The sequence below is a fragment of the Dromaius novaehollandiae genome, chromosome 14 (assembly GCF_036370855.1).
Source record: "Dromaius novaehollandiae isolate bDroNov1 chromosome 14, bDroNov1.hap1, whole genome shotgun sequence".
Classification (NCBI taxonomy): domain Eukaryota; kingdom Metazoa; phylum Chordata; class Aves; order Casuariiformes; family Dromaiidae; genus Dromaius; species Dromaius novaehollandiae.
In genome coordinates, this window is record NC_088111.1 from 19,913,354 (window position 1) to 19,927,374 (window position 14,021).

At 42.4% G+C, this 14,021-nt stretch overlaps 1 protein-coding gene across 30 annotated transcripts in view; it reads right to left on the reverse strand.

The window, feature by feature from the left end:
• MAPK8IP3 (mitogen-activated protein kinase 8 interacting protein 3) overlaps window positions 1–14,021 on the reverse strand; it is an 83,604-nt gene that overhangs the window by 19,248 nt on the left and 50,335 nt on the right. For 10 of the 30 annotated variants that reach the window (XM_064520620.1, XM_064520616.1, XM_064520633.1 and 7 more), the window contains 7 exons: window positions 10,485–10,496; window positions 8,948–8,965; window positions 6,531–6,588; window positions 5,344–5,496; window positions 3,661–3,742; window positions 1,053–1,204; window positions 377–433 (listed from right to left, as the gene is read on the reverse strand). In XM_064520620.1, the coding sequence (XP_064376690.1) occupies window positions 377–433; window positions 1,053–1,204; window positions 3,661–3,742; window positions 5,344–5,496; window positions 6,531–6,588; window positions 8,948–8,965; window positions 10,485–10,496 (532 nt within the window). The remainder of the gene's footprint in view (window positions 1–376; window positions 434–1,052; window positions 1,205–3,660; window positions 3,743–5,343; window positions 5,497–6,530; window positions 6,589–8,947; window positions 8,966–10,484; window positions 10,497–14,021) is intronic. The other 20 variants (XM_064520636.1, XM_064520622.1, XM_064520635.1 and 17 more) reach the window with 11 other exon arrangements.

Genomic DNA, 14,021 nt, shown 5'->3' on the forward strand with positions numbered 1-14,021 from the left:
AAGAAAAAAGGGAGACAATCTAACACAGATTCACAGCAGGGGAAGCAAGAGGTACAAAATCAGGGCCTTTAAGCCATTCATGAGAACTGCCCTACTTCATTTATTATGAGTGTATGTATTTTTCTATTTCAGGCATTTGTTCTCAGGCACTTGTAATCTTTCCGAGTTTGTAAAACCAAACTGACATGAAAGTTCAGAGCTGATTTTATTTTAACTAAAGACAAAGGAAGCCCATGTAGTCAAAGGGTTCAGCTAAGAACACTTTTAGCTGATCTTTCATTAACACCAGAGGAAGAGTCTATTAAGTTGATGTCTAAGGTAGAAATGGAAACACTTCCCTTTTTCTTAATCTTAAACAAACTACCAAAGGACTTACAACTGCCAAATAGTGGACTTCTTCTTCTCCTGGACGGATGGGTGCTCACGGGAAGCTCTAAGGACAAACACAGCAGATGCAAGTTAATTTCAGTATCTTTTACCCAAATTCATGCCAACCGGCAGGCCATTTCCATCAAGGAAGCTATGTCAAAATCCAAAATTCATTCTAACAACACGTTTCAAAGCACAACAGAGGAAGCGACATACACTCTTCTTCAATGGGAGCACATCTAACAGGTTTATGTTTCGATGTTCATACAAAGTGCAAATAAGTTTGTTCAGTTCAAAGTTTTATCAGTGCCCCTCGGTGTTATCAGTGCCATCAGAGTCGCACCCTGGTAATTACAAACCCCAATACCACTTTCATTTATAGCCATGGCCAAAGGAATTCATTAATTAAAAGCAACCCTCTTCCCTACAATTTCTCCTAGCCTAATTAGCACACACAAAACAAGCAAGACAAGCAGCTGCTCAGTGTCTCCAACTATGGCAACTCTAGTCTTGATGTGCAGCCCAGGTTCAGGAATAAGAGAGAAAGAACTAGGCATAACAAGAGAAAAAGTTCGGAAAACTTATAGCACTTCTCAACCCAGTATCTTCGCAAGGGCTCCACTGACCACAAGGCCAAACACAGCCAGGTTCTGTCCTAAATGCGACTGTTCACCCAGCCTCACCTGATCATCTCTGTCCACCTTACAGCCTCCTGGAGCTCCATCAACCTCTCTTTGTATTGATTGCGTTCCATCAGAACCCGGGCCATTTCCACACGTGTGAAGCGGCGACGCTGAGCTATGGGAATGTTGTCCTGCAGAGGGGAGGAGCACTGCTTCAGCCAACAAAAAACGGAAGGGGATTGATGTTAGTACCAGGAAAGTCAGCAGACAGACAGACATATTTGTTAGTTCTCTTCCTGTTCTGTTTAATTACCCCCTGCCTTTCCCATGTGAGGTTCTAATTCTAGACCAGTGATCTCCAAACGATGACCCATGGACCTCTTGATGTTCGGCAAAACAAAGTAAAATAGAGTAAGAAACATCACTGATTTGAAAACCCTATCCAGACACTATCATCAGTAAGGTGCTTTGGTGGTCTACAAGAAATTTGGAGAGCTGACAGTGATCCATTGGTCCAGAAGTTTGGGAACCAAAGTCTTAGTGTAACAGATTTTGTAGCAAATCTAACCACAAGCAGCAGGAAGCACCACCAGGTAATGCTACCTGTCCCCTCCTTAGGACTAGGATGGAGGCATTCTGTTAGTACACACTAAGCAGATAAAGCTGTAGAGCACAGAAAACTAGAGAAAGGCCTTTTCCTTTTTACCTGGCATGACACAACTCACCTGTTCATTCTCAGAATATGGCTGAGGGCTGCTTCCCCCTGCTAACCACTGTGCAGCATGGATAAAAGCACATGTTTGAAATTCCCAGGTTCAGTTATTTCGCTAGCTAACTGGTGCTACGGCCCTGAACGTTCACATAGACAGAGGAAGTGTCCTGGTTTAAAGATGGTGCTCGATTATCAGTAATAGTTTTGTAAAGCCATTTCTAAGGACAAGGTGGAACACTTTACAACACATTAGGTCCACAACACTCACACTGCCAGCTCAGAGAGTTCAGAGAACTAGTTAGTGTGACATACACGCACAGCTTTTTATAATTCAGCCCTGAAAATCTACAATTCCAATGTTTTGTGTGGTCACCTGCATGCCTAGAAACAATGACTCTCCGGAACTGCAAGACTCATACAAAAATTAGTACTCAGGAACCCTTCTGCATCCAAAGGATCACCACGGGACTCCAAATATCTGTCATATGGGAAGCCTTCAGATAAGATGTCCTGAAGGTTGCCAAGAAAGGACATAAAACAGTCCTCTCCATGCAACTAGTTTCTCTCTCCAAACTTCCTGCAATCCTGCTGTTCCCAAGGCCATTCCCGCACTACTGCCTCGCACCTCTACAACCCTAGATCCCCAGGCATGGCGACAAAATCTGGCTTTCTAATGAAGACACATGGCTTGGGTTAGGAGGCAACATGAATGGGATTCTATATTCATCTTTTGAGGAGGGAAATGAGAGCAACTAGGATAAGCTGGGGAAAATACCTGCCCAAAAAGAAATCCTAAGGATTTTGGAAACGGATTACTAGGGAGTGGCACTGGGTTGTGTCTAGACTGTGGCAATTCCCCAATTGAGCCTGGCTGAGCTGGAATAGCACAAACTAGCCAACCCCCTCTTCAGCCTCCTGGACTTAGAATAATCCTATATGACCAGCCAAAACAAGAAGTATGTAAATGAAAAGGAATTTAAGACCATCCTTTTTATTTTTTAAATACAGACATCCTGTCAGCTCAGCAAAAAAGGAATCCAGTCCTCTTCGGCAGTCCACAAGAACAACTCGAACATTTTCCTATCTACCTAAATTCTCAACAGACTAAGTTCACCCTGGTATAACCCCAGCTAAATCAAGAGAATTATGCTAGAAATGAAATCAGCCCCATATCTTTCACAAAGTAGGAACACAGTAATATTGAAAAGTGTATCTAATTTCCTGTTCTAGCAGAGGTGACATTTACAGGGGATATCTCTTTCATTCTCTGTTTGCTTCTTTTTTGGCTACAGTTGGACTTTGCAGAAAAGCCTCTACTTCAGCCAAAGCACTCTGAAGAGCTGTCACAGCAGGAGAGTCCATGAGCCTTTTCTACCTGTGCCCTGTAATAGGCAGTACTGGCTCATGTACAAGAAATGATGAGAAAAACAATGTCACAAAACTGGAGATTGTAAAGCTATTAAAATGAAGGCAGCTATTACTGTAAAGCTGCCTGCAGTAACCCAAATTTCACTGCATGAAGTCCTCACAGCTTACAGCTTCACGGTCAACATGAGACAAGCTCTTCTTGAGAAGCCTAACTATCATAAGACCCTGAGTGAATCCAGACTGCACATGAGACTACCTGTAATTCAAAAGTGAGGAAAACCAGATAAAATGGGAAGGTGCTGGGCAGGTTACTGGTCTAGCACCATTTGGCAGAAACCACCTCCTGCATTGTAGCCTCGCTGTGTCACACATTTGTCTTGGCCAACCATGCTTTGAAAGACATATGCAGGGGTAATCTCATGGCATCTGGCTACTGACAAATATCGCGACAACCTGCAGCTGACCAGCTTTGCCTTCATCATTAACAAAGGCAGAACGGTCTGCATCTGAAGACTCATGTATACAAAGTAATATAGAATAAGTATATAAACCCCCTTTCCCCGCAGGCATTTTAGTAATGTAATATACCAATTCTGTACAGAGATAGCTGCTTACATCCTCCACCTCCTCTTTGGGTTCTCGTCGGGCAACAATCGCTTCAGATTTCACTCTAGGAAACAGAAAGAAATGCATCAAACCAGCAAGTGATACGGTGACTGCTACTGCTGGGCTGACCGTGAGGTGTTTCAGGGGGAGAATCATCTACAAAAAGGTCTAGATGCATTGCAGGGCAACATTTTCAAACCGTGAGTTGTACCTCCAAATAGAGGAGAAGCTTCTCTGATAATTTCTTCTCACACTAGTAGCATGTTACTTTATGAACAGCTTCACTGACATCAGCCCATTTCTTTGGAAGATCTGATGCAAGAACCAGGCCCCAAAATACTGGTCACTGGAACAGACCAGCCAATTTCTATTTCAGAGCCATCATCTATGTTCAGATAGGTCTTAATTAAAAACACACACACACAACACACTAAACCATGCTCAGCAGTCAAAACACTGGCTTAATTTCTTCTTCTGGACTGCTTCTGTTTTCAATGCAGTGAAAAATCCTCAAATATGAAGGACAATTTGCTATAACGGTGAGGAAGAGAACACCAAATACATGTTAATAAAATATTTACAGCATTTTTCTGAGTGCCTTTAATTCCTTAAAAACCCCATACTAAGCTTCTTTTTCATTTGAATTACAAGCATTTTTATTGACAGCAAAGACGCTGTGGGAAAAAATTGCTGCTTGTCTCTTAAAAAAGTACACCAGCCAGTTAAAAGCCTATGTCCCTACTGCATTATTACATGATGAAACACTCAAAAAGACATTTCAAGAAATCGGATCTATTTTCCACTGCCTGCGAGACTATTTTCATTTCAGGCATTTTGAACAATGAAGAGAGACCAGTCTGTGTCATTCTTGGTGATGCTGTGTTCAAATTTGAAAATAACAGAGGTATCCTGCCAGACTCCAGCTGCAAAATAAGCACTGCTCTCTGAATTGAGATTTCACAGTGGAACGTACAGCCAGTCAAAATGTAATTATGTAGCTCTGAGCTCTACTGGGCAATTTTAGCTTTATGGATGCGATATGATCACAGGCTTTGCTAGGCATTCAGGCTTAAATTTCTCTAGTTTGAGCAGAAAATAAGAAGTGGGATCCCTTCAAACGCTATCCACATAGGACTCTAAAATCTCTTCTGCCTCTCCTTCTCACTTTTACCATGAACAATGGAATAATTAACAATACTGACATTTAAATATTGTTTGTGGGAATCTGTATTAGCTCTTTCATTAAATGAATGGGCATTCATCCCTCTCAGAGCTATCTTGGCTGCTGCCAGGATCAAGCTCTTGAGAGTTTCCTTCAAAACTATTCTTTTAGAAATCCCCCTCTCCGTTGTTTTTTTTTTTATTACAATTTGATTTTCTGAAAGGTTCACTCCAGGGAGCCTGGATTTGCAATCACTGCTAAGGAATGCTAACGTATGAGGGAAAAAGTTCTGCAGGTTCTTAAGGTTCAATAACCCATTTCAAACAAATAAAAGACAATCTTAAAAAAAACATCTCAGCCACCTACCATCTGCCTTTGAAAGTCTCTTTAAGATACTCTGAATTCCAACACTAAACTCTGAGGGAAAAGGAATTAAATTAACAGAGGAGCCTGGTTTATCACTTGGGTTCCCCCAGTTCCCTGGAGCACGGTGAATCACTCACCTTTTCAGCTCTTCCTCCAGCTCCTTGACTCTGGCTTCCATTTTGGCTTTGGCCTGTTTTGTCGCCTCCAGCTCTCCCTTGAGCACTTCTTGCTCTCCCGACAGCTGGTCCACCTTGGCAATCAAATCATTCTTCACAACGTTCAAAGCATTTCTTAAAGGTGTGAAAGGAACAATAAGCAAAATTGCCTATAACCCGCAGCTATCCACAACAGAGACCTGAAGCTAAAGTCACAGGCCCTACAAGGAGATTTGAAATGAGTTGATTAAAATTATTCAGTCTAGTTAGAACTCATCGAAAAGTTGATTTTGACAAGAAGGAGCTGCAGAACGACTTAGAAATCACCATAAAGGCTGATTTCCATCTAGTCCTGTATCCTGATTGACAGACCAACATCACATACTCCCTAAGAAGATAGCAGGATACTGCAAAAAGCAACTACAGGTAAACCTATCACCTGCCTGAGGTTTATTCCTATTTTTGGTAGAGACTGAATTAAGATCTGAGACACACCTTTCAAACTTTTGGTTGTGTACTTACTGCTAATTGTGGATGATGGTGATATACATACATACACATACATATGCATTTCCAATCATTTCTGAAATAACTTAAAGTCTTTAAATTCAGCAGCTTCCTATAATAGAAAGTTCTTCACTCGGACCCCCGGGAGTACTTCACCTCCCTCTCCATGGCTACTTCGCTTTTTTACTGTCTGGTTTACCAGCTTTCCTTAAAGGATATGCCAATTATATTGTCTGGCTCTCCTTTATCAACTATTAAATCTTTGAAAAGTCTTTGACTGCATTAACTGTAAGATAATTTTCTTTCCAAATAGCAAACCCTGGAGATAAAAGCTTCTAAACTGCAATATTCTCACAATCACTTAGGCCCACATCTAGACTCCCACTGAAGTTAATGAAAAGCTTGCCATTGACTTCAGGTGGGATCAAACCCTATCAGCACATGTGTGGAGACTTCACCCAAGTGCCTGCAGAAAAGAAACAGGAAAGTCACTCAGAAGAGGAATTCCTCTTCTACAATTCAAAGAACAAGCACTATTCAAGAAAAGGCGTTAGATGAACAAGCAAGCCCCAGCAAGGCAGGAGTTGTGGCCAAGACCAACTTCAAGATGACAGCTCATTTATAACTAGACAGGCAATTGAGAGCATGAAGTAGTTTCTTACTTGGTCTCCAGTAGCTGTGAGTTCTCCAACAGCAGATTCCCCACTTCTTTGCCCATTCCTGAAAAGAAAGGCCAGGCAGTTTTCATCTGCTCTCCTAGAAATACGGGAGCTTGTGTGGCATTGATTGACTCATGCTTGAGGAAGAGAACGCACTTTTGTCAGGCTTCCCTACACTTCTGCGTTGTGCTGTGGAAAGTGGCGTGCCTGTTGCTGAAAGACCATGCAGCACCAGCAAAGCCACCCACGTGTTCTTTCTGTAAAGAGCACAAATGCAGACCTAGCTGCTTCCCCAAACTTTCACAGACTCCCTTCAGAGGGATAAAGGAGAGAACTTCACTAATGCTGGTGAGAGGAAGTTAAGTCAAGGACTTCCAGTTCAGCCATGAGCTCTTACAACCATTCTCTATCATTACTCATGCAAGAAGCAGCTAGGAGTTCATGGGTTCTTCACAGAGCACAGCAGAACACTGTTCAAATTGCTGGCCATATTTGCACATCTGTGTTTTGATTTCTTTCTTAGTATAAGCCAAATTTCCTGTTTCTCAGTACAGATGTGTGATCACGGTTGGTGTAGCCAGCATTGTATACACGAAAGGCTATCCACTATCAGCCTTCCATCGCTGCAATTTTACCAGGACTTCAGATTGTGCATCTCTACTATTTACCTTCCACAGCTTTCTCCCAGGTGTTTAAACGAATTTGAAGCCTCAGCCCACGCTCCAAAGAACACCTACATCAGACACATTGCACTTCCCCTTGTGCATGAACATGCGACGACTGCAACATGCACGTCAGGGTTGCAAGCACTTTGAAAAATCTGGGTCTAAGTGTGAAGGCTGAATTTCTTAAAACCAGACTGAAAGAAATTTGGGGACCAAAAGCACATCTGGACTCTTTCCTGCTTGCAGGGACCTGCTGAATCCCAGAATCAGCTTCTATTTTACAACAGGGAACAGAGGCCACCTGAAAGCTAAAGGCAAAGAGCCCTCTCCCTTTCAGGGGACAGTGCTGAGTTGCAGCTCATTCCTCACCGCAGGTCCCAGAGCACAAAGCAGTCTCACAACCGTAACGGTTTGTGCTGAAGTTCTTCTTGTCCTGCCTCCTGAACTACCTCTTCCTTTACAGCAAAGACATCAATATTTTTCACCATCAATTATTTGCTGATTAATTTTTACAGTAAAATAAAAACAACATAAACTTGAAGTAAATGGAAGTTAGAGAAACATGATAGCATACAAGAAGTGAGAACACATCACAACACTCCGACATACAGATCCTCTTCCCACAGTTAGATGGGATGAATTTATGATGGCAAAAGCGAATTCCCGGCAAGGATGAATAAGAAGCAGCATTTTCAAATAACATTTTAAAAATCAGTAGAGAGATAATTAATCACTTTGATGTTTCAGGAAATGTGTTCTTTGATGCTGTGTCAAAGAATACTGCAAATAGCAAAAAATGTGGGAGACAATAACAGCTGTGTAAACTAAAAGTGTATTTGTGGTGTGGGAAGGTGAATGAGCTACACCCCTTTCTTTTGTTTTATAGGTTGTGGCATAGGATATGTTGTTTGAACCAAGAGGTCATAGGATACAGACATCCGTTCATTAAACAACATTCTTATTCCCTTTTACCGATTCTACAAATGACCAAATAAATATTTACCCAGTAAACCACTAAAATAGCACAAATAAGTTCCAGGTGCTGAGGGACATAAGGAGGAGGTGTTCTTCTCTGGATTTTTTTGAACTAATTCTTTTTCCATTCTCAAGTTAGCTATCACTCTCTGGCTTTATCTCTGGGAGAGAGAGGAACTCTGGTGAGGTGGTGAGCTCTCAGCCCAGGCTTAAAAGCCATACAGTTCCAAAAGCATCAGCATCTTCACAACAACTTCTATCTTATTTGCGTGTAACACAGTCATGGCCAGAGGCTTTAACCAGTGAGCAGTATGAAGGGTTAGTCTTGCAATAAAGAAATGGATTGAGCCATCGCAGAGCAGCAGAGCAAATATTATGAGATAACCTCATGTAGGCTGTAATGGCAAAGCCCTACCTGTGGAAGGAAACACTGTGGAGCGACTAGAAGAACTCGTCACCTCTTTGTGGTTGGGAGCAAAGGAAAGAGAGGTCTGGATAGAGCCACGTCTTACAGAGCTATCCTACACTGTGCACCTCCCACATCCAGGCAGACAGTTTGAAGCATCAAAGTGGATAATCAACTACATCAAGAAACGTAAGAAAATCCCCAAACCAGTGGCATGGATCAGCTGCCTCCTGCTTCTTGGAGAGGTGACACCATCATCACAAAAAAACAAACCAAAGAAATGCAACACATATGGAGAGATGCTGGGTGAACAGAAGAAATTTAGGAAAAAAAATGGATGTTGGAAAAAAAAAAAAAAAAGGCCTTCGCCTTACCAAAGAAATCATCCCGTACTATGAGAGCCATCCCATACGAGAAGGGGAACAGAAAGAGATGGGGACAAAGGGGAAGAAAGGAAGAGAAAAAAGCAGCCATTAAGTACCAATCTGTAAATAGCAAACAGTGCAGCTCGTCAGCATGGGTAAGTCCGTGTGTGTGTGGTGCCAGTATATGCTGTAATGCTCAGTAGGAACTAATCTACACCCTGTTCTGCTTCAGCCCAGCCTAGCAGGGATTTACACCTGAGATTTCAGAACAAGCTCAACTTGATCTCACGTTTTTCTTCCATCTTCATCATTTCCCCTGGACTGACCACCTTTGGGCTCGCCACCCCCACAACAAAGGTAACAGAACAGACATTATGAATAGGGTGAGGAAAAGACAAGGGGGAGAGAAAAATAATAGGGTGAGGGGAAAAATACCAAAGCTCATATTTGGCCTTTTTGCACAGGCCCAAATCCATTTTCTTACTCTGACAAATTCCAACTAAACTTCAGTGGGAGGTTTTCTGAGAGAGGACCATGAAAAGGTGGCTTACAGTAAAAGAGCAAAAACAGTTTGAGCTAAAAGAAAGGATGATGTCATCCCTTTCTTTTTCAACCTTACGGACCCAGCACCAAGGGGCAGTGAGTCCTCCCCAGCCTGCAGGCAGAGGCACACAAGGGAGCTCATCACTGCACAGTATTACGCTATGTCTTTCAACACATTGTATCTGTCAAGTCACCTGCCTTCACTGTAGAGAAGACCTAATCCAACCCGCACTGAAACCAGGAGAGACCCCCTTGCCTTCATCTGAAGCTGTATCGGGGTCCAAGTGCGTTTTATGGAAATGTAAAAATTCTGCAAGTGCAAGGCTTTGGTGGCAGTGTGTGGCCCTAATGCAGTGAGCCTCTTCCACAAAAAGAAAAGACGACAGAGATGTCACTTCAAACTTCTGCCTGAAAGACAAACTTTCAACAAAAAGCAGAGGCTCTGCCATCCTTTCATCCATCCATCAAGAAATTAACTGTCTTTAATTTTACTACAGCTATTCCAGAAGAGGGCCAGTATGCATTAACTGACCTATAATGGGCATCGTGCAAGCAGGGAGGGGGGGATTCCTCAAAGCTTTGTTCACTTGGAGGAAAATGGAAAACCTAACTTTGATTTCTGTGCCCTCCTGAGCTCTCCTCAAAATACAGTTCCTGTCCTGAAAAAAGAAACTTCCCACCCTGTAGAAAGAGAGAGGCACAGCAGGGTTTTCCCAAGACCCTGAGAGACAGGCCAGTGTAATACAGTGGAGCAAACCGGCAGAAAGCCGCAAAGGAAAGCTTATCAACATGTAGCAGCATGTGAGCACAAAGCAGCGATGTCCTACTGTCTGGGGACCCACCAGTGCAAGGCAACCAAGCAAGGCAAAGGCGGGACAAAGTCCGCAAAGCCAGCCGTGAGTGGACAAGAGCAGGGGAGTATCACACGTGTATACCACGTCATTCAATCTCGACAAGGAAAAAAGAAACAATGAAGGAAACTGAACGGAGGAGAGATACACACCTGAGAACTCCCCTACGGGCCATGTCCAGCGAAGCACAGAGAGACAAGGGAAAAAAGGAAGTGAAAAAAAGGATCAATCAGTGACCGAAACCAACAAAATAAAAGTTTTGTTTAAAAAAAAAATAACAATGATTCAGCCATTTCAATGTCAAAAGGCATGAAATAGTAAGGACAGGACCTGCCATGACTGCAGATGGCGTGATTCTACACAGGACGTAAAAAAATCAAGGAAAGGCAACCCGCGGTACAACTGGAACCACATGCCTTAGCTGCCCCCAGGTTTTCAGACGCCAATCTGAGGAGATCACATCTTCCTGGACTGGATAAACCTTTATTTTCTCAGTCATGTATCGTTAAATGCAGGACAATGGCTAGTTCCCACTACCTTCTCGTTCCCCCTCCCCTCACGAGCAAAAGATAAATCCTTTTTTAGCAACCAGATTTTCTCAGAATAAATGTGTACTTCAAGGATACTTCAGTCTGCAGAAGGCAACCAGTTGTGTTGTGCAGTGCTGGGACTGGGTGTGTGAATCTCATTTCAACTTCTGTATAAAAAGACTATATATAAACTTACCGCTAATATGGCTGAATTTCTGTCTTCACCACAAAACCCCTGTTATTTGAAGGGGAGGTTTTAGTCTCCAAAGCAAACACAGGCAGGTATCCTAAAACTGAAAGGAAGCACCTCCCCACAGCCCACAGCCAAACGGCCAGTCGGCCTTCACGTCCCCATTCCCATGGGACGGTGACGAACAGCAAGGGGGGAGACTAGAGAAGGGGGGAACGTGCTCAGGATCAGTCCTGCGAAACCTAAAATTAACATGTGAATAAGCAGGAAAACAGGCCAAATAGACAGCAGGACCATTCATAAGGCTGTAGCGAGAAAGAAGGGAATTCGGTTAACAATTACTCCAGGTAAATAATTGTTCTCATTCCACATTTTTCTCCAAACTACATCCTATATGAACTAATGTATGTAAAGCAAAATTAGTGAGAAAAACAGACTTTATTTGTAATTTTATAATCCGAAATTGCAATAGAGAGTGCCAATTTTGTGCCAAGAGATGTTGGTAGCTTTGCAGATATCCAGAAGGCAAGAGTAAGATTTTCCAGTCAGGAAACAGATGTGTCTTCCAGGTACTGCTCAAGGGTAATTTCCGTAAGCTCCTTTTATCTTAAAGTCCTCTTTAATGACATTTCTCTTCCTTTAAGAAACTGAGTCCCAAAGGCAATAATACCCTTCTAACACCGACTTCCAAGCTTTCAGTGACCCTAGAGGAAGTGTTCAAATTTCGTTTACCCTGCGTAAATTTCATTTACACCAAATTCTTATTTTTAGAGGAAAGTGAGCTCCAAATATGATCTAGAAAGAGAGAAAACTCTTTCAGCTTGTGAGTCTTGTTGCTTACATCACATCCATATAGCACAATTTCCTTGTGACTCTTCCGAATCAAAGACGTGGAAGGAAGAGGGAACAACTTATCTAACAAGAAAGGCAAAATTGTGAATAATGTTGACAGATCTGTCAGTCCTGAGATCTAGCCTCTAGCCTCCAGCTTCAGCAGAGATTCTTAGTGCTTTCTGTTGTGCATAGCCAAAAAGTGTACAAATTTAGTTTCTTGGTCAGAGAAATTGGACATCTGGGATCTCTCCCTGCCATCCGCCCTTTATACAACCCTGGCAATGCGTGTGTTAATTTTAAGGAATATTTAAAATGTCTTAGGACTGCACAGGTAGCCAGAAATCAAGAAAAGGACTAGTTAAATTAACATTTCTGTCAGGAAACTCATAGAACTAATTGATTTCATCCCATCTCATCTCCCAGACTTGCAAAGGAATTGGGAGAAGCCTTCCTCTTCCGCTGGCCGAGCACACGATAATCTGCATGAGTTCTGCTTCTCTGCTCAAAACCAGAAAATTGTCCCAGGGAGCAGCACAGAAAAGCTGATAAATGACATATCACATCATATCTCTTGAGAAGCTGGTGACAAAGGGTTCACTTCGATGTATTTTTTCCGTAGCTCTGTGTAAGGGAACTTGGAGCACATGAAGAACACAGACACTTCCAGAGAGTTTTCAAATTCATCATCATTAGCAGATCAATCCTGTTTTATCCATAAAGAAAAGGATAAAACCACAGAAAGAGGAGCCTTTGGGGCCTGGAAACACAGAGCTGTTGACTACAGTGTAATACTCCATCTGATAAAGTATCGGCTAACACTTTCTAGTGTTAGACAGGGAGATGGATGCAGATCTCTCTACAAAGCATTTTAATTATGCAAGTATAATTAAGCTGTTACTCTTCAGAATGAGCTCGCAAATGCTTTTATTAAAATGGATTTTAGGTGTTTCATTCTCTCTTGTATTTTTCACAGTATGCTTCATAAAAAGAACAGAGAAAACAAGCCCTATCTCCCTAAGGCTGAAAATGTGAGACCCATTCAGAGAAGGACTAACAGCCACCTAACACTAGACACGCTCTCCCTAATAACAGTGCTAACCTGGAGAAGAAGATTGGCTTTTATGCTTAATGAAGAGGGATCAACAGGTATTTCTTTTCTAAGCAAAAGAAAGGTAGAGATTAAACCATGTCCCTTCTTTTCCATGTATTTGGCAAGGCAAAAAAAGGACAAACTGTCTCTACGTATGGAAGTAATTTTATACTTAAGCTAAAAATTAGAGCTGTGGATATTAAGGTGGTGGTTAAAATCTAGGTGGAAAGGATTTTGATCTTCATAAGCTAATCTGACAGGGGCACTGTTCAACAAAGTCACTGCATATTTTTATATGTGGTAGCTCCCAAACAACAGATGTCTCAAGACCCAAGATACGTCATTGATCTTCAGGCAGCCTTACTTAAGAGATGAAGCACCTTTGACTTTAACTGCAATTGTGGTGCTCAACTTTGCAAGGTCTCCAGTCGGACAACTGAAATCTTTGGCCCTTTGAAAACGACAGCTCCCATTTCTCATCGATCACTGTCAGACTACAGGATTCACGATGTAATCCAGCTGGCGAGCGGATTCCAGGAAGGCAGGCTTCCAGCAAGGGGGAAATAAATTGTTCCAAGCAGTTCAGATACCAAGCAAGTCATTTTCCTAAATAACAGCTTTCAGAAGCTGACGTTCCTTGACACCCCAGACTTTTTGGGGAAAGCAGGAAAGCAGCAGCTGGCACAGAGGAGGTATGCGATCAGTGGCAGGTTGCCATATAATAGACCATACACTCTTCTAAATAAGAGAGCACCTGAAAACCAAGAACAAATAGTTGGGCAAAGGCAAGATTCTCAGCGGCTGTAATGCTTTGATGCTGCTATGAAGAGAGTTGTCAATGATTCACGGAGGCCGGTTAACCAAAATTCATGCCACAGAGGGTAGATGAAGATTTGACGTGCACATGTAGTTCTTATTGTCATCTTTACTCTCAGCAGTACTCCCAGCCCTTCCGCAATGACTGCTAATACCCAAGTTACCCCCAAAACTGGAACTCCAGCTTTTCTGTAAGAACTTCTAAACTCAAATTTTGAGAGTATCTGCA